This window comes from Montipora capricornis, chromosome 14 (assembly GCF_036669925.1).
Source record: "Montipora capricornis isolate CH-2021 chromosome 14, ASM3666992v2, whole genome shotgun sequence".
Taxonomy (NCBI): domain Eukaryota; kingdom Metazoa; phylum Cnidaria; class Anthozoa; order Scleractinia; family Acroporidae; genus Montipora; species Montipora capricornis.
This window is the reverse complement of record NC_090896.1, coordinates 11,876,972-11,900,304: the sequence shown is the minus strand read 5'-3', so window position 1 is coordinate 11,900,304 and position 23,333 is coordinate 11,876,972. Positions and strand designations below refer to the sequence as shown.

The window sequence follows — 23,333 nt, the reverse complement described above, 5'->3', positions numbered from 1 at the left end:
CAAAATGCACCAAGCAAATCAACAAGTGTTTTTTTTTTCAGTATTGGCACGCATCTACTGGCCGTATTAAAGCCTTCACATGAAAATATCAGTGACCAAGAGATATAAACAAGCATTCCCAAGATGACATCACTATCATTTCCAGTCCCCCTTCTGTACTCACATGGTTTGTTACCCGGCGGAAGTGAAATTCTGCGTCCTTAGCCCTTTCAGCCCCGTGGGGTTCCCCATTGACGAGTAAAATCGTCTGGCGTTAGACAGAGTAAAATCTATAAGTGGCACTATTGGGAGTGAAAGGGTTAATGGCTAGAACTAGGGGAAGAAAAATTGATATCGAAAAAAAAAATTGCAGTTGTTATCAGGACATTGGGTACATTCAACCAAGCAAATGAGAAAAAATCTGTCATATACCCTTTAAATCTGTGATTTTGTTGACAGAGGTGGCTCTGATTCTGCTGCACAGAAATTTTTAAAACTTTGCAGAAAGTTTCATCTTGGCCCTCTGCTCACTTTCCAGCAATAAAAAATGGGGGTCACTGAGTTTGTTTTAGAGATATGAGCAACTTCCCCATTGCCAAGGTAACTTATTATGTCACAATAATGATCACATCTTGTTTGGAAATGATCAGTGTTTCATATGGTACCATAACATTGCTGTTACCTGATACAGTGTTGTAGTGTCAATCATTGTAAAGATTGACACTACAGTACAACACTCTTCTCTACAAATTGTTGAATTTACTAGTTTGAGCTATCTTAATATATGATTGGCTGAAGGAAAAAGACTTAGGGGAAAGCACTTAATAATGGAATGTGGTGTTGCTTTTAGAATAATTATAAAATTATTATTGCATTTTGGCTCACTTGGAAAGGATTTTGACAACAATGTCCATTGACTTGATTAAACAATTACTATAGTAATTATTATTATCCAGTTGTGGTGACTGAGCTAGCGTTAATGATGAATAATATACACTTTCTAGAGATTAAAGTGATAGCGCTTATAAAGGGGCCAACACAAACAAGCGTAAGGGGTTACTGTTTCACCATTGTTGGTAGGGGAAGAAAACCTGGCCAAAGCAATCAAGCATTTAGGATCCCTCTTAGAACTGCCAATGCAAGTTGGAGGGCTAAAAAAGCAGCCACATCTTGATAGTGATAGGGCTATAGGATTCAAAGTGACTCAAAATGCAAATGATTCTGAGATTATCTTAGGTTCATATCATTTTGAAAAATTTATTACTGAATTTTTTTCAGTGTGTCTGGCATTTGTCACTGAGCAACTAAATGTCTTAGGAGCAAAACATTGGAGGTTTGTTCATTCTCTTCATAACTCATTAGAAGTTAGAAGCTCTGAAAGGCAATCGTTGTACAGTATTATCTAGAGTATGTTGTCCTTCAGTAGCATTTTGAAAAAACTTTCGCTTTTGCTGGTCAACTGATGACACCGTAGATTGGCGAAAGCTCATAGTTTAAATATTTTATTTTTTTACCATTGCTATAGACCTCACTTGAAGTTAAACTGAAAGACAATATTATTCTTGGTTTGCATCCATGTGATGAGACGGCCATGTTGGTGTACAAAACAATAGAAAAGGGAGGGGAGGGAGGGAACACTAGGAAATGTGAGCTACACAAAAAACACTGTTCCCTGCGCAGAGTAAAACTACAAGGACATGCAAAGGTGCACACATAGACCACATCAGAATGCAGCTGACCCAGTGACCGCTGGAAGGCTGTGTCATCATGCCGAGAACAGTAACACAACACTGGAAAGTGCAGGAACACTCAAAACATGCCCATACACCCATTAACGTAATGCAACGCCAAGCGACGAGTACACTTACTCCTAGTGATTAAGTTTAAAATTTTCATGATAGTATTGTCTGCTATTATTTTGTAGAGCATTTTCAAGGGAGCAGTATTTTGACTCATTTGGACTGTTTATTAGTGTGGTACATGCAGGACCAATACTCTTCAATTGCTTTGTTCTTACTGTAAGTAACAAATTTGTTTAACAAGGTGGTCTGTACAGTGTAACTAATCAGTAATCATTTCCAGCAATTCTACTTTTCAACAAAAGATGGATTCGAAAACAAAAATGCCATAGTTAACATAACAGTCAACTTTCCATAGTTTTTTTGAAGTCGCACAGCTTTCCTTGATTTCTGTTGTTATCATGACTGTGAGGTTCATGTTCAACCACAATAGGGTACCATTGAAGACTTGGCTAATACTACCTTCAGTAGACTATTCAATCAATATATTACTGGCAGTTTGGTCTTGTTAGATATTTCACATCTGTGTATCCTTTGAGGTACAAGAAGCCCAGATCAAAAGATTACTTCCACAATTCCCTTAACCCTTTGACACTTCCTTTTCAATATAAAACCCTGAGTGTTAATCATTTTTATCAAATATCAACAAAAGCTTTGTCTGAGGTACATGTAGCTTCTTTCCTGGACTGTAACCATTATTTCTTTGTCCCAAAGCAACAAAGTATAGGGTTTTTTAACCCATTCGCTCCACAGGCACCCCATGATGCCCCCAGTTGATGAATAAAATCATCTGGTGTTAGAGTAAAATCTAATTCTCACTCCCAGTAGTCAGTGGGTTAAAGTACCCTGTTTTACCTCTCTAGCAAGATGGAAAGGAAACCTCTGCATGGATCTCCTTGATGTTCTGTCACGGATATGTGTAGCCTGCACACAGGCGGTTGGATGGTCGAAAAAACCGGAATTTGTAATGAGGTCGCCATCTTGGATTCGTGCGGCTAGGTCTGGGCCGGGTTGAGGGTTGACAAAGCGCTCTTCCCACTCTCCACCCCATCGTTTTGTCATGGGGCCCAGACCTATCCCACGCTCTTCCAATATTATGGCGTCTGATAGTGTTTCGTGGCGACACAACATCTACCGCTTGCAAGCAGGCTAGCATACCAGTTTAGCATACCAGTTGTGACGTCAATGAAATGTCACTTACGTGTACACTCTTCTACCATTGGGAAACTAGTTATTTGTCCAAAGTTCTGGAAAACATCGAGGAGATCCATGCAGAAGTTTCCTTTCCTTACCATTAGAGAGGAAAACCAAGGAAACCTCTGCCAAGCGGGATAACTTTAATTATTAAAACTGAACTACTGATATCGGATTTTCAGCATTTTCATTGGCTCGCAAGATACAGGCTATCAGTTCAAACACCTGCTGTACCTAATAATTATTAGGGTCAAGGAATGCGTCTGAAATAAAGTGAGCTGAAAACATTTCTCTAGCTGTGAGAAAAAATGGCTGACAAAAGCCGTTTCAGACTGGAATTGTCCAAGGCAGAAATCAATGCTTCATTGGAAGAGTTGTGGATTCTGGGGCTTTTAAAAAAACAATTATTCTACTCGGGCTTGCTGGATACATGTATAAAATAGTTGTAACCTACTCGGCACTACGCGCCTCGTTGGTTATCTATCACTTCATATCCAGCACACAATAATAAATTATTGTTAAATAGACTGTTGACTTAAAGATATTTACATTGCTTATCTACAGGTTATGTGGCTGTGGACAGCAGGAAAAATGTTGATAGTTGTAAAGAGAGGACAGCTTAAGGAACAGAGGCAAGCAAAATGTGGCGATAAAAAAGAGAATTAAGGAATGTGATGAAACTATCAGAATGTTTGAACACTGTCATGTGCAGTTCACCAAAAATAATGACGATGAAGCTGATCGAGAGGTCCTCAACTAGAGATGTGTTTGGTTTGGTTAATTGGTATCTGAATCGTACTTTGCATCAAAAGTCATCTACAGAAGATTGGTGGTTGTTGTTTTTTAAGTCAAGAACCCAGTAGTAATGGCAAGATAAGCGTGGATCACAAGTCATACATGAAGGGACCACCATGAAAACAGACTTAAATACACCACCTAACAAAGCAGTTCTTTGGTCTTCGCTGAAAAACAGAATTAATCAGCTTGGATCTTCTTTCAATATCCTATCAATCGGTGATGGGCACTGGTAAATGTAGCCGAGTTACGTGGCCTGTAGTTGAAGGGGGGCCACCAGTACTCCTATTTCATTTTAACCTTTTTGCTTTTCTCATATAAGTACAGACAACAGGATTTTCACCATACAATCAGAGTTCAGTTCACCAGGTTCAACTTGATCCTTACAGTATAACTCAAATTTCTCTGCTGGAAGGTCCAGAGACATTGAATTTGAGGTTGGAAACTGGGACATAATAAGCTCAGGAATATTCAAGAACTCTAAACAGTGTGAGAATAGTTAACACGTATCTCTGAAGAAAGAACAATAATAAAGTTCTTTCTTTGGAGATATGTGTGAATAATTATGCAGATGCTGATTTCTAGCACACTCTCAATTTCTCATCTGAATAAAAAGTGGCAGGTACAAAGTCGGACTGGATCAACTCTGAAATCTCACTTTAGGTTGAGCGAAAAACGGTTTTGTAAACCAAAACTACTACCTATTTGATGTGATTATTTTAATCAAGGTTAGCTTAATGATTTTAAGGGCTAGGGTGATTTCTTGAGGCCTTATCATTTTGTACATGGATCCAACCTGAGCAATCCGACTTGATCTGATCTGACATTTAAACCTGCCTAAATAAAAATTGGTGAGGTCTGTGCTAGTCAGGTATAAGGTCACCAGAGCTCGTCCTTCCATTTCAAAGGCAGGTCATTGAGAAAACCACTTAGAAGATCTTGTTGAAAATCTACACATCCTCACATTCTTGTGTCCTGTCTTTTCACTTATTAACATTAACACAGCATAGGAACAAATGGGTTTCAAATAAGTTATTTATATTATAATAATATCATTATGTACATGTATTGCTTAAATCAATTTACGTGTAGCATTTTAAAATCTAGGTTGTGTACAATTTTCATTATAATCTATTGGTATCTGGCTATATACAAGTTTGTAATCAGCTGATTACTACCTCTAATAATAAAATAACAGTTGTACAGCTAACTGACTTATTGTTACAACCTAAGATTAAATATACATCATCATAATCATCTGCCTTCATTTTCTATCTCTGGAAGGTATCCTCCTTGTGAGTAAAACCTGACCCCCAAGACTGCACCTTAAGGTGAGAAGGGGAGGTGATGTTCTACTGAAAGGCGGTTAAAAATGCAAGGTTTGTTGTAATGGTCTTCACACAGTTGAAGACTTAATAACAATGAAAGAAGCATTTTGGCTGACATTATTTTCTCAAGAGGTTTAAGAATTTCTTTGACAAAAAAAAATGTTTACAAAGCTTTAAAAGGGCTTATGTGAAAACACAATGGAAGCAGAAACATGTTGTGTTTTTTAATAGGAATACTTATTCATCTTTCATCTTTTCATTAAAACCAGGACAATTTGTAAAATGTGATACAAATGAACTGTTGTCACTGTTAAAGTTGACAAACTGGGGCCCGTTGGTTAAAAGGTATCAAAACCTATAGGTTTCCATGGTATTTAACGCTGGTTAGTGCTAACCATGCTTCGAGCAACCCGGGCCTGAACACCAAATTAAAACCATAAATTTGAGATCTTTCTGAGTGTGTATCTTTTGACAAAATTATAATTATGTGTATGGTAGTCCAACTGACAGGTTCTGTCAGGGAAGGAAAATGGGTCAGATATTTCAGAAAGCAGTGATGAGGATGTCAAAGAGGGACATTTTTCTTTTGCAACACTCCACTGGTCAGGCAGGCCGAGAATATCCTTAAAAGAACTCCACCGCCAATGCCTCAAATACATCGCTCGCAATTACCGTACTGGAAATACACCACTAGTGACAACCATCAAGACTCGCAAGAACATCTCCATTATGATTAACAGGTGGTCACTATGCCCATTGTGGTCCAGGGCAGTTGGCAATGTTTCTTCCTTCCAGAGCACTTGTGTGTTCTTGCATATAAAGGATACCATTAACCTGCAGGATTCAAGCAACAATAATAATATTAACACTTGTTTTAGTCCACACTTGCCACTTACATGTACACTGTACATATGAAAGATAGTTCAGGATAGGCCATTAGCAGCATGTGTTGCACTACACTCTTTCTTACATGATTCAACCTTTCACCTCAAAAAAATTGCCTAAAAGTGGTCCCGTGCAAGTTTGAGCTACAATGAAGCCTTCAAAGGACCCTGAAGAAAGTCCAGGCTTGAATGAGACTTGAACCTTTGACTGTGAGATTGCGTTGCACTGCTCTTAGACTATCATCTGAGTGATCATAGCCACCTGGCCGGGTTGCTTGAAGCATAGTTAGCGCTAACCAGCGTTCAATACCATGGAAACCAATAGGTTTTGACACCTTAACCAATGGTTAGTGCAAACCAGGCTTTGCGCACCCGGCTGTTGCAAGTTCTTACTATGCCCCACACAAGGTCAATGAATGATTATGAAATTAAATCACAATCTAATAAATATCTTGTTTGTCTCATTTCACAGACTGTAGTGTACATGTAAGTTATGGGTCCTTGTTTTTTCCAGTTCAATTTACGTCCTGAGTGCTTTTCACTTGTGTGAAAAATTGAACTCTGAAAAAACATGGCCTGTAACTTACCTTAAAGTCTATTTAAGTGTAAATAAGAACTGTTATGCATCAAGTAACTTTCTGACACAAGATAGTTACCCTCAGTTGTCGAATACAACCCGAAAAGTTTTGAACCATGGAGTCCGTAGCATTTGGGTTTATGTCTTTCAATGAAGGCACTCCTCCCAAGTAGAAGCTGGACTTAACATCCAAGGCAATAGCAGGTCCTCGAGAAACGATGCTAACAGGTGTGTCACCAGTGACAGTCAAGGTTGCATTTTTCTCTACTCTACTGACACTAACAGTGTACCATGTGTCAAGAGCCACAGTCAAGTTGCTCTTCGCAACAGCTACACCATTGCCCACATCATACCTCAGTTTGACAAATCTACAAAAAAAAAAAAAAAAAAAAAAAAAAAATTAAAGAATCACACAGTTAAAGGGGTTGATCTTAGTAACAGCTATGCCATTGCCCAGGTCATACATCAATTTGACAAATCTAGAAAAAAATGAACCAGAATGGTAAAGGGGACATAGTTGTTTCCCTGGAGATGATAAACCTTAAGCCCACATTGATGAGTAAAATTGTCTGGCACTGGGCAGAGTAATGTCTATAAGTGGTACTGCTGGGAGTGAAGAGGTTAGAGTGGTATTACCAATGGGTGGAAGTATTGCCATGCCATTTGGTAAGTATTACATAAGCTTGATTAGGCAACAAAACGGTATTGCCTTAATGGGTGTAGTTTGTAAAACGGTAACTGCTTAACCCATTCATCCCTGAAGTGGCGCCCAGCGATGAGTAAAATCGTCTGGCATAAGACAGAGTAAAAGGGTACTACTCGGGTACCGCACACATTAGAGTAACTATTACTCATTTAGTAATTGTGTTTTGGCTGGGTACTGTTTCCTGGCTTTTGCTTGGCTTATGTCATCTGTGTCTACTGGTATTTTTTTTACACGAAGCCTCGATTTCAGGATTAAAAGGGTTAAAGGGGACATGAGTGGATCTAGATGATGTTAACCCATTCATCACTGAAGCAGCGAGTAAACGTTTAATCGTCTGGGCCCAGTTGTTCTAAAGCCAAATTTAATTGGATCTAATCCTGGATTACTGGTAAGTTAAAACTTAATCCAGGATTAGTGTAAACTTTGGTTTCGTGTTTTCAACTTTTTGGTAAAAGTTTATTTTGCTTGTTTTTCAAGATTGACTTCCTCTGATGTAAAGTTTTAGAAAATATCAGCGTTGAACAGCATTTGGGAGTAGAGAAATAAACTCCTTGGTTAATTATTTTTAATCTGGGATTTGCGTTAATCGGCTTTTGAATAACCGGGCCCTGGTGAAAGGATTAAATTGTGACTAATGGACATGTACATTCAGTGTCCAGCATTTTTAGCGGCTTATGATAGACGTTTGTACAAAAATGCTTAGACATTTAGGCCTCTTAAAAGGTGATAATATCCAACCTTTAATTATTTTAAAAGCTAACATCTTACCCGTTGTACAGATAAATAGAAATGAAGTCTCCTGTGTCACTGCTGTCATGATAACCAAAATAGAACAAAATTCCATGCAATGTTGATGGTTTAAAACTGATGGTGACCTGGGTTGTCCTCCTACTGTTTGTACTTTTAAACCGCATGTAAGAAAAAGACTGAAACAGGGGAGTTTGTATCGTAACATCTAGGAGAAAAATTAGAAAAAAATGCATAACATCAGCAATATTGACGGTCAGCCAACTCATGCCAGTGGAGGGGTTTTTGAGCCCAACAGTGGTGCCCAGCAGATTGTAAAATGACCTCTTAGTTTACAGTTTCAAAGTTAACAACAGCTAGATTCACTCAAAATGTCCCCATTAACCCTTTCACTCCCAAGAGTGCCACTCATAGATTTTACTCTGCCTAACGCCAGACAATTTTACTCGTCAATGGGGAACCCCACGGGGGTGAAAGGGTTTTAATATAGCTGCCTTGGCTTTGTTCACCCCTGCAGAATCAGAACGAAAAAAAGAGAATCTTAAACGACAATAATGTTACAGCCCCAATCTTGCGGACCACTTACTCTAACCAACACAATGGCATGCTCCTCGCCAGTTAAACAAGTAACACTTTCATGGTTAGATAGAGGCAAGTCATGCCAGAGTTTTTCTCTTGCCTATTTGGAAGGAAGTCTGCACTGGATAAATCAGTCAACTAAGACAAAGTTGATCAAGCCTCTACTAGGGCAGAATTATATATTATTATTAATTATCATCGCCATCATTGATCATCGTTTGTATAATTCACTGACTGGACTGACGTCTGCATAGGGCAAAGACCACTTGCTTTGTTCAATAAGCACAGGCACTAAAACATCTCACCTGCTAGAGGGGACATGTCAAGTTACTGGTAATTAAAATTGCTTGACTCCTAGACACATGACATAATTCCAACAAAAAATGGGGTTTCACATATGTCATACTCAACTAGCGTGATTTTTGCCCCAAATTTCAGAGGAAATCTATTTTTCTTGATTCAATGCAAATTATGAATTTCATGGCCTTCCATTGTGCCCTTCAAACCAGCTGTACATTAATTTCCACTACAGAGCTGCTCCAGTTCTGTAAAAGCCAGATAACTATATCAAAGTGGATAATTCACAAATCCAGAGTATAAAACATACTCCATGTTAAATGTAGGCAAAGCTTTTTGAACATGCCTTTAGTTAATACTTAGATGTGCTAATAGACTGTGCATACTTGTGGTTCAGATTTGTGGCACAGATTGAAATACATGAATTGTTGGATAACCCATTGACTCCTAAACCGCGCTCCTTTCACGCGTAAAATTATCTGGTGTTAGACAGAGTAAAATCTATCAAGCCTCATTCCTAGGAGTCTGAATGGGATATAGCAGAAATGTAAACTTGTCCAACCTTAGGTATGTACAACTTTGGCCTGGTGTAAAGAAAAGATAATACTTTTACTCATTTACACCATGTATAATACATGTATGAGTGTACACAAGTGTGGCCTACGTCAGTTTTTAATATTCTTTCAATACAAACGTACCTTGGTCACATAATTGCCCTGTTTTTCCTAGTGGACAATCACAACTGAAACTTGAGCCATTTGGACGACACACACCACTGACACAGGGACTATTATACCCATAACAAGGAGCACGCGGCCTGGTGCAGTAAAGACCCGCCCAGTTCACTGGACATGAACACACAAATGTAGCTCCTTCTCGTGTGCAGTTACCACCATTGGCACAGGGAGGGTTACGTGAAGTACACTCATTATAGCTTTCATTTCCCACATTTCTTCCTCTTATCACAGCCCACGTGTCATTGTCGGGGCCATGTTCGTGTTTTGAAGTGCCTAGTTGGATAAATGGTGTTTGAAGAGAAAATCTGATGGCTGCATCATAAATAGAGCCCTGAAATCCACCAGTTTTGAAATCCAATACACTGGGAAGCTGCGTTTTGTCAGGTACGCCACCAATATAGAGTGGTTCAAACAGATTCAGTCCCACGAGTTGACCAGGAGATTCACCTTCTATTCTACTCTGACTGTCCACTTTTAGGTAACCTTTACGCCCATCACGCCCTGCCACCACTAAATGCCAATCAATACTTGTATCCAGTGGATCGCTATAAAATCGTGCAACCCCACTTCCAAGATTAAACTGAAGCAACACCTTATTGTTTTTTAGTCCAACAGCAAAAAAATCGTCACCACTTCCTTGAAACTTGTTTTGTGCGCTGTAAACAAACAGACTGTCATTCCAAGATGACGAGGAGTTATCAAGTTTAAATTGAAATCTTACATAGAAACTCTTCACTGCATCCTTTGGAACTGGGTATTCCAAAAATGAAGGAAAATTCTGCACTATAGTGAAAAGTGGAAGTGTGATGCTGATGTCTAAAACGAAAGTAAAAGGAAATAAGTTAAAACCAACCACTACAATAACTGTAAAATATCATGGCCCTCCAGCCAATTTATGAAAAAAAAAAAAAAACAGCAAAGGGATGCGAAATTAACCTTCTTCAGAACCAATAAACAATGTTTAATGCTTGCTGGCTGGCAGTCTATATAGGGGAAACTGTGACCAAAATATTGAACATGCTGCATAGTTTTTCGCTGTATGGACCGACCCTTAGCTGGTAAATAACTTTTTTCCCTCTCTCTCTTCCTCTCAGAAATCACTTTTGTAATAATTTATTGTTGACTCTCATCACGCTTGATAGCAAATGTAGTATGCAACTTACAAACTGAACGTTTCAACATTTTTCTTTAATTCTGTTTCAAAGCCTCTCAAAAAAAGGAAATTAATTTTAAGGTCAAGGACAAAAATTCTCAGTGTTACCATCTCCATGGGCAAAGATAGGAAAATCTGGACCATGTGAACAACCAATCATATTGAAGGATTCAATACCATGCCCTCTCAAGAAAAATGTTATCTATACATGTCCTATTGTTTGAAAACAAACCTCATTTCTCTTACAACTGTATTATTTTTTTCAAAGAAAAGTACATGTATTCCTCTACTTAAAATAAAGCCCTTTTGCTCCAAACATTTTATGCTGGTGTGTACACTTTTATTACTGTAGATTCATATTGTTAAAATTAATGTTTCAAGATTTAGTAACAAGCAACAAGATGTATTATTATATAATTAAGTATTAAATTCTTTTCAAACAATATCCTTGTATTTACTGCATGGTACCCTACCCAACTGTACTAAAACTGTCGCGAAGAGGAGGCAACTGGTTTTTGTTGGGGACAATCTGCCAGAGCACTTAGTAATGAAACTAATTATCACGGTAGATTAAAGGTTTCTCTTTTTCCAAATGAAGCTGAAAAAATTAATGAGTCTTATCCTTCATTGACATTCATCTGGAGATTTGCATAGTAACAGAATCATGACCTTTTCATTTTGTAATACATGAAACTCGTTTCAAGTTTAGCATTGGTCATGTCACTAACTCTTGACAATGCCAGAAGCTTTCCCGCCTTGCACAGTCCTCTTGGCAGCAGCCATACATTGCTCCTCAACCCCAAGCTGAGGTGACATACAACCCTTTGTTTATTGGGAGAGGATGAGAACCACTGCATGACTTTGGAACAAGAGGCTACATGTGTACTAATTATTATTCATCACTAGGCTAATGATTGGCTAATTAAGCAGGGCCATATTCTACAGTACAGTCCACAATGTGGCCCACTAAAATTAATTCAAAGTAATGTTTAAAAAACGAACAACAGTTTTATGGGGTTTAAAAACATGAGGCATAGCCAAGTGTTTTTAGACCTGATAAAACATGTGCTGCAAGTTCTTTGAACAGCTTGAAAAACATTCCACAAAAAGCGTGTCCCTTGGGAGTCTGAACAAAGGTTGAAATTGTGAGGCGAAGGTATTAGCATACAAGAAAAATAAGTGGACCTCATAAGCAGTATGGAAGGCCCGGTGGCCTCATGGTTAGTGTGCTTGACTCCGAATTGAGTGGTCCAGGTTCGGGTCCTGGCCGGGGACATTGTGTTGTGTTCTTAGGCAAGACACTTCGTAGCCGTTGATGGTTAAAGAAGGTTGGTTAAAAATGCTGCGTAAGATTGAGAACTGCCGATGAAGAAAAAGCCTTGCTGGAAAAATACTTTTCAAAATCAACATGATATGGCACAAATTGGCATTTTAATATTTTTGCACAGTGGCAAAATGCAAGGCTGAACAAACAAGTCTAGATACAAATATTGTTAAGTAACATGATGGCAGGCATGTCGCTAAGCGCCGGCTGCCGGTGAAAATCGCCGCTTGAGAAAGGGGTGATCGCCGTCTGAATTTTTGCTGTCGATCGAAGCAACTGAGAAGATCGCAAATTATTCTCTACAAAGTTTAAAAGTCATTCGATGTGTTAACAAAAAAAAATTGAATTTCTGTTAGTATGCACAGAATTAGCATTAGAATTTATCGATACTGGAAATGAAGTGAAAGCATTGTACTTTTGTGCATGTCTTCTCTTTCCCTGTATTTGCCACCTTGAACAGTGCCGGGTTTTGCGCAACACTGGAAACAATCTTGTTACCAGGTCCCTTTGATGCTCAGAGCACGAAATTACCGCCTCAATAGAACCTTCACCCGGATGAATTTATTCTTAGCTACATCCCTGTGATGGGGGAGTCATTGAATTTTTTGGTTGACAAAATTTGTTGAAGAAGTTTGGAAGGAGGAAGGGTAAAAGTATCCGCCCACAAGTTTGTTATTGCTGAAATTTTGATGAAAATGATTGGGACTATTTCATAAAGATCACAAGTGATCTTTATATACAGATCACTAGTGACATTTATATAAAGATTGTTTCATTTCAGAATAAGCGATAATTGCATTGTTTGCACATTCAGCCCCACACTCCCCTGAATCTGAAATGAAAACCACCACTGAGCTTTTAACCTGCGTAGCAAGCGTTCCTTTTCAACAAAAAGAGCTTCGAAACGATTTTCCGCAAACTGGAGTTTACAGAAAATCGGTTCGAAGCTCTTCTGTCAAACAGGAACGCTTGCTACGCAGGCTACCAAGCTTTTCAGAATGATCATGGATTACCAAGTACAAAGCTTCGTACTTGTGATGTTTTTATCGATGTTTTGATAGGCGGTTAGATTCATGAATTATTAACGAGTTTTGAAATTGTGATAAAACACTCTCTGGCAAATTTGTGTCGTTTACCATCATGTTAAATAAACTTGTTTGAATCTTGAAAGCAACCATTTTAGAAAGCAAAGAAGATTTATTTATTATAATTTTTTTTTTGACACATGTGGATCATTGGTGGCATTTGAACCTTCTGCTTAAATTCAACTACCGGTAGTTTCCTTTCCCATGTGTCTGATTACCTTAGAGATATAATACTACTGAAATCACTAAACTGTTTGCAGCCCGAAAAAAATGATTGATCGCATTTGAATTTTTGACTTGCACACGTGACCATTTGGAGCGCCCCGATTTGTGACGTGTCATTCTTGATGTGAGCGAGGCCGTGGGAAAAGAAAGAAACAGACCGCAGCATGAGATGAATGTGTACGAAGAGCTTTCCACCGTTTGGAAATGATATGTGGTCACTGATGGTTGAGTGGAGGGCGAGATTTTTCAACAGAGTTCTACCCGGGACGTTTTAGAGATATACTTCCCGGGTAGAACTCTGTTGAAACATCTTCCTAGACTACGAGCAGTCCCTTTGTTTTCTTATAGTCCGTCGAGAGCGGAGCGAAAAAAAGAGGCCGCGCGAAAGCTGGTGTCTGGTGCCTTCCGCCCAGACACCAGCTTTCGCGCGGCACATGTGGATCATTGGTGGCATTTGAACCTTCTGCTTAAATTCAACTACCGGTAGTTTCCTTTCCCATGTGTCTGATTACCTTAGAGATATAATACTACTGAAATCACTAAACTGTTTGCAGCCCGAAAAAAATGATTGATCGCATTTGAATTTTTGACTTGCACATGTGACCATTTGGAGCGCCCCGATTTGTGACGTGTCATTCTTGATGTGAGCGAGGCCGTGGGAAAAGAAAGAAACAGACCGCAGCATGAGATGAATGTGTACGAAGAGCTTTCCACCGTTTGGAAATGATATGTGGTCACTGATGGTTGAGTGGAGGGCGAGATTTTTCAACAGAGTTCTACCCGGGACGTTTTAGAGATATACTTCCCGGGTAGAACTCTGTTAAAACATCTTCCTAGACTACGAGCAGTCCCTTTGTTTTCTTATAGTCCGTCGAGAGCGGAGCGAAAAAAAGAGGCCGCGCGAAAGCTGGTGTCTGGTGCCTTCCGCCCAGACACCAGCTTTCGCGCGGCCTGTTTTTTTCGCTCCGCTCTCGACGGACTATAAGAAAACAAAGGGACTGCTCGTAGTCTAACATCTTCCCCTCCACTCAACCATCATTGACCACATCCCATTTCCAAACGGTGAAAAGTTATTCCTACACATTCCTCTCAAGCTGCGGTTTGTTTCTTTTATATTAATTTTTCCCACAGCCTCGCTCACATCAATAATAACACGTTGACCACAAATTGGGGCGCTCCAAATGGTCATGTGAGCAAGTTCAAATTCAAATGCAATTGATCATTTTTTTTGGGGTGCAAACAGTTTAGTGATTTCGGTAGTAAAATTTAAGAAAACAAGGTTAGTTAGATGTCAAAATTTATTATAATTATGACCTGTTCCGTGAGGGGGCAAGATGAACCAAATCCTGCACTATGATTGGCTACCCAAACGGGCATGGTGGAGCTATCTTGCCCACTTGGGATTTCTCGCTTGGTGCAAGAGCTAAGATAATTTTTTGGTGTTTTATCCCATATAATAAATCCTTTATTGACCAAGCTTGTTTGGTCAAGATGGCTGGACATTGGCCTCATTCTTTTTGTGTGTCTTTATGGACCTAATGACCATTAACACACAAAAAAGCACTTGGCCAATATCCAGCCATCTTGACCTCAGGCTTGGTCAATGACTAACCTTGTTTTCTTGTTCCGTACTGAAAGTTACGGACTGAGAAAACAGTAAGAGGTATGTACTCACTTGTCTCACACTGAACACCCACTCTTCCAAGAGGACAAAGACAAACAAAATCAGTAGAATTGGAATCTTTAGGGATGCATTTTCCACCATTGCAGTTCTCTGACTGACATTGGATATGGCTTTCACAATTCCTTCCTGTAAAACCTGCCGCACAGTTACAAGTGTAATCATGCACATTGTCTTCATGTGGTACACAAACTCCATTGTTTTGACAAGGCTGATTCTGGCAGGCTGGTAAGTCACCTTCATTTATATTGAACCAGTTGTTTGCATCTGCAAGGATATTGGATTACAAGTTTTTAACTCAGTTGCTGTGCAACATTCAACCTATTGTCTTTACTATTACATGTATTTGTAAGTGACTAGCGAACCTGCATGGGGTTTTAGCGGTTGAGCTGATGGAAAGTGTTGGCTTCTTCACTCAAACAATGGCTACGTTTTCCCTAAACTGAAGTTCTCTCAAACCTAATCTTTTAAAATTCACTTTGATTATGACTCTAATTGGCTACTCCACTCAAACCAGCCACCATCTTCATCTTTCACCTCTTTTGCTCTAAGTGACCTTTACAGCACATGCTTATTCAACCCATATACTGTACATGTACAGAAGGTAGTGTTCAACATTAATCACTGTATTACCGGTAAGTGGTTGCAAATTACTAACACCCGATGAAAAAGTATATCTGCTACTTCACCCAGAGAGGTCAGCTACTAGACTTTTTTCTCAAACTTGAAAAAGTGAAAGACAGATTTAGACTGTGAGCAGTCTAACTGACTACACAGACAAGAGTGTGTTACAAGGTTTGTGCTGGATTTTGTACATAAATTCCAGGAGTATTCAAGGACTTTTCAAGAATCAGAAATTGAATTTTCAAATTTGCGTAATCATGTGATCATGTGAAGCTATGATCCCTGCAGTTATAAATGCAATGTTGATAGATTCTAAAATTCAAACTTAACTGTAACATTAAAACTTGTTTGACAGTGATGTGGCATTTGGGAGCATTCTAAGAAAAATGGCATGCCCCCAGACTGATCTCTAGAGAAAGGAGCTGTAACTTATAGGCCTCAATCTGTTGATACAGTCAGTACTCTACTCAAACCCAGGGCTTGAAATTGCGACTCACTGGTCGCCAACGCAGCCACAAACTGGACGCCAGCTGGTGAATCACGTTTTGTCTGATAACCCAAGATAAATCGTTCAGAACTGGCAGCTAGAACATGACAAACCTTTCTTTCCCCACTAAAATAATGTGTAAATACTACAAGAAAATTGGTTTCTCATATTGTTAATTAATAGCACAAAATGTACTTCGATACTTCGGTCACCGCATTTACTAGGCGCCATATTGTTTCAGCGGCTTCATGGGATCGTGGGTGCACTTAAACACGGTATGCTTCTTGCCGGTTAGTTACGTGAAGACGAAGATTCAGCAAGAGGGTTAATTGAAAATTTAAATCCATCCTCAGTTGTGAGTGCTGAAAACTTGGATTTACCCAAATTACCGAAGGACCTCCTCGGAACTGTAGCTTGATATTGATACTATATTGATAATGAACCTGGACATTGCATAATGAGTTTGAAACTTGTATGGACCCTTCAAAAAGCAACCTGTACCCTTAACGTTAAGTGGGTTGAAGAACTTGTCCCCTCTGTTAGAAAGTGAACACCTGCAAAATTGACTGCAAAAGGTGATTAATCAATGGAGATAAATATCGGTAGAAAAGTATGTTAATTTCAAGCCCTGAAACCAGTTGCCAAGTTCAAATTTTATAAAAACCCCTGCTGTATTCTACGAAAACCACTGATCTGTGGAATGGATGGGAATTTATGTCTCTGCCCCACCCACTTTCGCTTGTAAATAGTTAAAATTCTTAAGAGGTAACGGCAGAACTGAGTGCATATGGAAGGCTCTATAATCGTTGAAAAGCTTTTGGAGAGTACTTGACAATGAAGATTATACTAGACATTTTATATTGCTGCGGTTGTTTTGTACACCTTAAGCAAAACGAAAGTGGGCAGGGCAGTGACTCAAAAATTTGGGCCCATTCCACAGATTTGGTGGTTTTCGTAGTATCTACAGACTCTTGTTTTTACCTCCAGTTTGTAAAATTTCACACAATGTTCATTGTCATATGCATTGTAAAACATTACAATGTCATACATACATACACAACGCACCTGTTAAAGATATAATCTCTTCATTGATCTGCACGTCCCTTATTGATCCAACAAATGAGGGCGATGGGGCAGCATGGTTTTTGGTTTCATTTGGCATACTCAGGCCGCGTGGAACACCACCAATGTACCACCTGCCGTATAGCTGTATTCCCTTCAACTTTCCTTCCACTTCACCCTTTAGTTGCACCCCATTCCCAACTTGAAGTGTGCCAAAAGGTGGTTTAGAGTTCATGACATATCTAAAAGCAATGACTATTTTAATTGGTAATTTCTAAGCATTTTGTTCTCTCTTATTTGTGCCTGTTCCTGATGGACTTGATGCTTATTTGAAAAGCCTTTTTTGTTAAACAGATGATTTTGTGAGGACAATTATAATATTGTCATCTCTTTAGTCTCATGCTTGGTCTTATCACAAAAATCTTTTTTCTTCTTGAGAAGGTCACTTAAGGAGATCTCTGACATTGACAGTTACTAGCCTTTTATTTCCTAAAAATATTATAGACAAAATTGTATGGACCAAACAAGCTCAAAACCATGTCCAAAAATGGTCTCCTTTAGAAGTTACATATATTTAATTAAACTAAATTTTTTGAAACAAAATATGAAATGATATATGAAATGGATCATATATGAACTGCAGATATGAAATCAAGTGAAGCTATGATCCTCCCAGCTATGAACATAATTTTTGCAATTGTGTAGAGAAGCCTGAAAAATTCAGGACTTCAACAGGGTTTGAACCTGTGACCTTGCGATACCGGTGCAACACTCTAATGTTCCCGTGAGGAATGAATAAACAATGAAATGTTATATGAAATGGATCATATATGAACTGTGGATATGAAATCAAGTGAAGCTACAATGTATGATCCTCGCAGTTACGAACACAATTTTTGCAATGACCAGCTCCCAACGTCAGAGGCTTCAATTAGCTCAGTTGGTTAGAGTGTAGCGCCAGTATCACGAGGTCACAGGTTCAAACCCCGTTGAAGTCCTGAAATTTTCAGGCTTCTCAGACTACAAAATTGCAAAAATTGCATTCATACATTTGTAACTGCAAGGATCATAGCTTTACTTGATAAAATTTTGTTGTGAGTGATATATGACTGCCATGGCTCACAGAATGTCCATCCCCCATAAAGACTATCAGCCACTTACCTTGCTGTTGCCGTCACTGTCTGACCGGTGTTAACAAACTCGTTGCTTTGAATTAACACAGAGGTGTCTCCAGGACTGAACCTAAACTCCAGCTTTCCTCCTGTGACACGTAACTGGATGAAATCTCCTCTTTTTTTATGATCCGCAGCAAAGAGAAGAAGACCATCAGTGTTATTTGTCTTGAATGTCATAACAATGATATTCTCTTCATGGTTGAATGCGATGCTTTTGTGTTCCAAAAAGGAACTTCGGCTAAAGGCTGGAAAGTGTAGGTTAGCCCCTTCTGCAGAATTAACAACAACAACAACAATAAAAGTTTATAATCTACATGTACAGTACAACAATACGAGCATACAGGTCAGACTCACAAATAGCTTGGCAGCTGATCTAGGCGAGTCAGTAAAAATAGTTACACAAAAGTGAAAGCGAAAAAGAAACAGAAGTAGAAAAGAGGCTGAGTGAATATAGTAACAAATGGGATTAAAAAAACTAGATGAAGGATTAAATGATATAAGATATATGCGGCAAAAGTGAAGATCTTAATTTATAGGAGTTGAACTACTGTAAGTAAAAGTTTGATGTTTGAAATAATCATGGAGATGTCTATAATACTACCGGTAACCCTCTTCTATCAAGACCGAGGACAGAATACATGTACTTTGAATAATACTCTGAAAAGATTTAGTTTTAAACATAAAATTCAAACTACAGCTGTAGGTTAGGAAGCAGCTATTTATATCAGAAATTGTATGAAGGAAAATCTCGCATCTCTTCTTTGCAAACCGCAAATTAGCCTTGCAAGAAATGTTTATAAGAAAAATAAATAAAGATTAACTATTAATTACGGAAATGTATGCCCTCTGGTCCTATCAATTAATAATCTCTCTGCTTAAAAGTAAGAAACCCATGGCCCTCCAAAGTACACAGCTTCACCATTCAGAGTTGATGCAGACTTTTAGAGACCAGTTTTTTTAACATTGGAAGCCTTGTATGACCCCTTTTTTTGAAAATCTTTTGCAGTAATCATTGCATGTACCTTGGTAACCCTGTAATGAGACACTAAACATCAAGCAGAGGAACTAACCTTTTATACTGATACACAATGGTCCAACAGTTGGGTAAGGGCATTCACAGCGAAATTTGTATCCAATGTATGGTTCATTAGTACAGCTTCCATTGTTTAAACATGGATTATTGCTACAGGTTTGATTTCTCAATGGTGGAATAGGTATTAGTGTGGGCACGACAGAAGAAGAAAGAAGAGCTGATGATCTTGATGGAGAAAGTGCCATAGTTGAGCTGTAAAATAAAGTGGATAATGCTGGCAAAGCTGTGGATGATGGTGATTCAGAGGAGAACAAACCACTGAATGGTACTGATGTTACAGCTGTTGGAGAGATCAGTAACCTTGAAGATGTGGATGAGGTTTGTCTTACAACTGACGTCACATGTTTCATCAGTAAAGACGAAAAAAACGATGAATGTGCCAACACTGTGCTTGTGACATGGGACATCAACAAGGATGTGGAACCAGTTAACATCAAAGTTTTCATTGGCATTGACACAGGCATGGAAGTATTTGAAGATGGACTGCTTATTGATACCACAGGAGGCACAGAAGATGCAGCAATGACTGAAGAAACTATATCCACAGATGATACCAATCTTTTATAGCTTGATAAAGAGGATTGTCCAAATGTTGTAGAGATGGATATAGGAAGTGTATTTGTAACAGCTGATATGGGTGGCAGTGTTGTTGACACAGATGATGATGTGTTTGAAGATACATGTAGGCTGCTTATTGTTTCCACAGGCAGCACAAAAGATGTAGGAATAACTGAAGAAACTATATCCACAGAGGATGCCAGTCTTCTATAGCTTGAAAAAGAGGATTGTGCAAATGCTGTGTAGACTGATGTAGGTTGTGTACTTGTAAGAGCTGGTACGGGTAACATGGTTGACACAGATGATAATGCGTTTGAAGATACATCTAGGCTGCTTTTTGATATCACAGGCGGCACAGAAGATGCTGCAATCAGTGAAGAAACTTTTTCCAAAGAAGACATTAATGTTTTAAGGCTTGAGAAAGAGGATTGTGGAAGTGTTGTGTAAGTTGACAAATGACGTGTAGCTGTAGGAACTGATGTGGGTTGGGAGGATGAGATCTCTGAGATCCTTGGAGACCAAACTATTTGTGAGGACGAGATAGCTCCCGCATAGGATATGCCACTGGAGGACTTCACCCCTTGCATCATGAAGGTTGATGTGGACAAAACTCTTGATGATATAAAGCTGGTATTTTCTGCATGTAACAATGGAGTTGAGTGTGGCACATGTGTTTGGGACCACACTGTTGAAGAGAGTTGAAGAGATGAAGCTGACATTGTCATATTCACTGTACAGTTTTGTCCTGTGAAATTTGGAGGGCAAATACAAGTATAGAATCTTCTTTTTTCTCCTGACCTTTCACATGTCCCTCCATTTTTACACGGCTCTGGCGTACAGGAATTTGGAATAACATCTGAGCAGTTTTTGCCATTATAGCCTGACTGACATAAACATGTGTATGAATTAACTCCATCTGTGCAAAATCCACCATTTTGGCATGGATTAAAAACACAGTCATTGATATCTTCCTCACAATAAGTGCCAGTATACCCAAGTGGGCAGACGCAATTAAAGGTGTCAGCAATTCCATCGGTGAATTCTATACATGTTGCACCATTCTTGCAAGGGTTGCGACTGGAATGGCAGCTGATAAGCTCTTCACAATATGTCCCATTGTATGCATCCATACACAAGCATTTGTAATTACGTGTGAAAAAGGTGTCTGTGCTACTGGCACAAAGTCCTTTTCCACTGCACACACCAAGTTGAGGATTAGAGTGGTTGATGCAGTTCGGCTGCTGACGGCTTCTCACAAACAGTTCAAGTTTTATGCCAAAATTGCAGCTATAAAGCGCATTATCGTAATTTATGAAATATTTGATTCCTGGGGAGTTCAAATACTCGTTCGGTACCTCGAAAGAGGCAGTTGTCTGATTGTGAATAAACTGTCCACTCTGAATACAGTTATCATAAGCGTGCTTTGTGACATTTGACAACTTCAAAGTAATGAATTCGGGTTCAAAAATCACTTTATCGCCTAGTACAACAGTTTGAGGAATTTGCCTGGGTCCCATTACAAAACCTAAAGGGTCTGTCTCGCCATAGCAGTCCTGTGCTTCTTGCCCATCACAGATATGGCCGTTGTGTCCCCACTTGATTATAACTGTTATAGCGGTATTGTTAAAGCAGTGAAAACCCAATGGGCACTGTTGCCTTGCGCGAAATATTACGGTAGTAGAATTCTGTGCTGAGACTGTATTCAACTCTGATGTAAACACGATCAACATAAAATATAGCGCAGTCCTGACGAGACTCCGTATAAATGTTGCAGACATAAGCGTACTGTACATTGTCAATTAATTCACAATAAAACTTCAATGTTGTCTTGCGTACACTTGTATCCTGAGCTACATTCAACGTGAGCTGGTAAACGCTGTTTTCATATTCAGTCCATTCCGTTAAAAATCTGTAGGCTTGCTCATCCTTTCCTCTACGATTTCTCCACTGCGATTAGAAAATGAAAATTCGACGGAAGCGATGATACAAGACTTACAGTAATAGTCAAAGCTCTTTCGACGAACTCCTTCCTCACCTTTGTGTGACTTTCTTCTACGGCGTGTCTTCCTTTCAATGGCTGTAAATCTGCAAACAGTTCTGTATCAAACGAAAAAAAACAACTGAACAGCTGCTACATCAACTGTAAAATTAAAACCCTTCTTCCTCGATCTTGATTCGATTTGACGTCCACGACTGATTTGCCTTCGAAATCCCACAGTTTACGAACGCTACCAGTGTTTCGACATTTTTCGGCTCACTTTGGAAACCAGCTAAACTTTTAAATATTTCATGTGTTTTCGTTCTGAGGTTACCAGACGGAAAACGTAGAAACTCAAATATTTCTCTGAGGAACGCATGGAAACCGTTGCAGTGTATCGTCACTAAGTGGTTGTTAGGGTTTTGTTGGGGTTGATTCCCTGATTGGTTCGTGAGGCTCCCAGATCTCTCGCATCATCATTCGCTTAGCCTCAGTTATCCCTTCAAAAACTCATTAATAATTCATGAAGGAAATACAAAAGAAATTTAAAATGTTTAATGAGTGTCTTTATATCTGATAAAAACACGGCTGAATTTAACGTCCAATTTTCTTGGCCAAAATAACTTAAACTCCAAATATCACTGTGAGAATGGATAGATGTAGAGTAAAGCGTTTGAAGCCGTTGAATAAATTCGCAATTGGTGTTTTATCAAGTCCTAAAACACTCGTGTTTTAAACTTGATAAAACACTCCTGCTCATTTATTAAACATTACATAATACAGTTCATTTTGTCAGGAACCACCCCCAAAACGTATTGCATTATGGCAAAAAGGAAAGGAAAGGAACTTTATTCTTGGGTTGCACGTCACGCCACAGGTAACCCAGGCTCACTGTGTGCGTCACGTAGGTATTAAAATATGGAGAACATATAAGGCGAAGTCTAGGTCTGAAAATTTGCTAGAAAATGGTAATAAAAATCGATAAAACTTATCATGTGGTGGGCTGTTGTTGTCTTTAATACGTACACGAAGTTTCGGGGAAAATGGTCCCCGTTCACCTTCCTTCATAATATAGTGACAAGGTAGGAGACGGAAGCTAGCGTCGGGACTCCGATCGACCCAAAACAAGCACGATTTTTTCCGCGAAAATCAAATCCAGTCGCTAAATAAACACGCCAGGTTCGTGGAATAGGAATTTCTCTAAACCATGAATCCACTGAAGCATCTCCAGGTAGCAACGTAGAGCCACCAGACTCCGTAAAACTT

General features: G+C 39.1%; 2 protein-coding genes across 4 annotated transcripts in view; one reads left to right on the top strand and one right to left on the bottom strand.

Moving 5' to 3' along the window:
• The window catches only part of LOC138033478 (transmembrane protein 18-like), a 9,704-nt gene extending 4,683 nt beyond the window's left edge, over positions 1-5,021 (top strand). For all 3 annotated transcript variants that reach the window (XM_068881215.1, XM_068881217.1, XM_068881216.1), the window contains exons 3-5: positions 1,258-1,312; positions 1,904-1,997; positions 3,537-5,021. In XM_068881215.1, coding sequence (XP_068737316.1) covers positions 1,258-1,312; positions 1,904-1,997; positions 3,537-3,638 — 251 coding nt within the window. In that variant the 3' untranslated portion in view covers positions 3,639-5,021. The remainder of the gene's footprint in view (positions 1-1,257; positions 1,313-1,903; positions 1,998-3,536) is intronic.
• Positions 4,785-22,476, bottom strand: LOC138033477 (protein eyes shut homolog). Its single transcript, XM_068881214.1, has 8 exons — positions 19,509-22,476; positions 18,425-18,707; positions 17,267-17,505; positions 15,085-15,357; positions 9,584-10,438; positions 8,031-8,217; positions 6,636-6,924; positions 4,785-5,929 (listed from the first exon to the last, which is right to left on the bottom strand). Exons 1-8 carry the CDS (start codon positions 21,880-21,882, stop codon positions 5,843-5,845), a joined length of 4,587 nt encoding a protein of 1,528 aa, XP_068737315.1. The 5' UTR covers positions 21,883-22,476; the 3' UTR covers positions 4,785-5,842.
• Between the last annotated feature and the right edge of the window lie 857 nt (positions 22,477-23,333).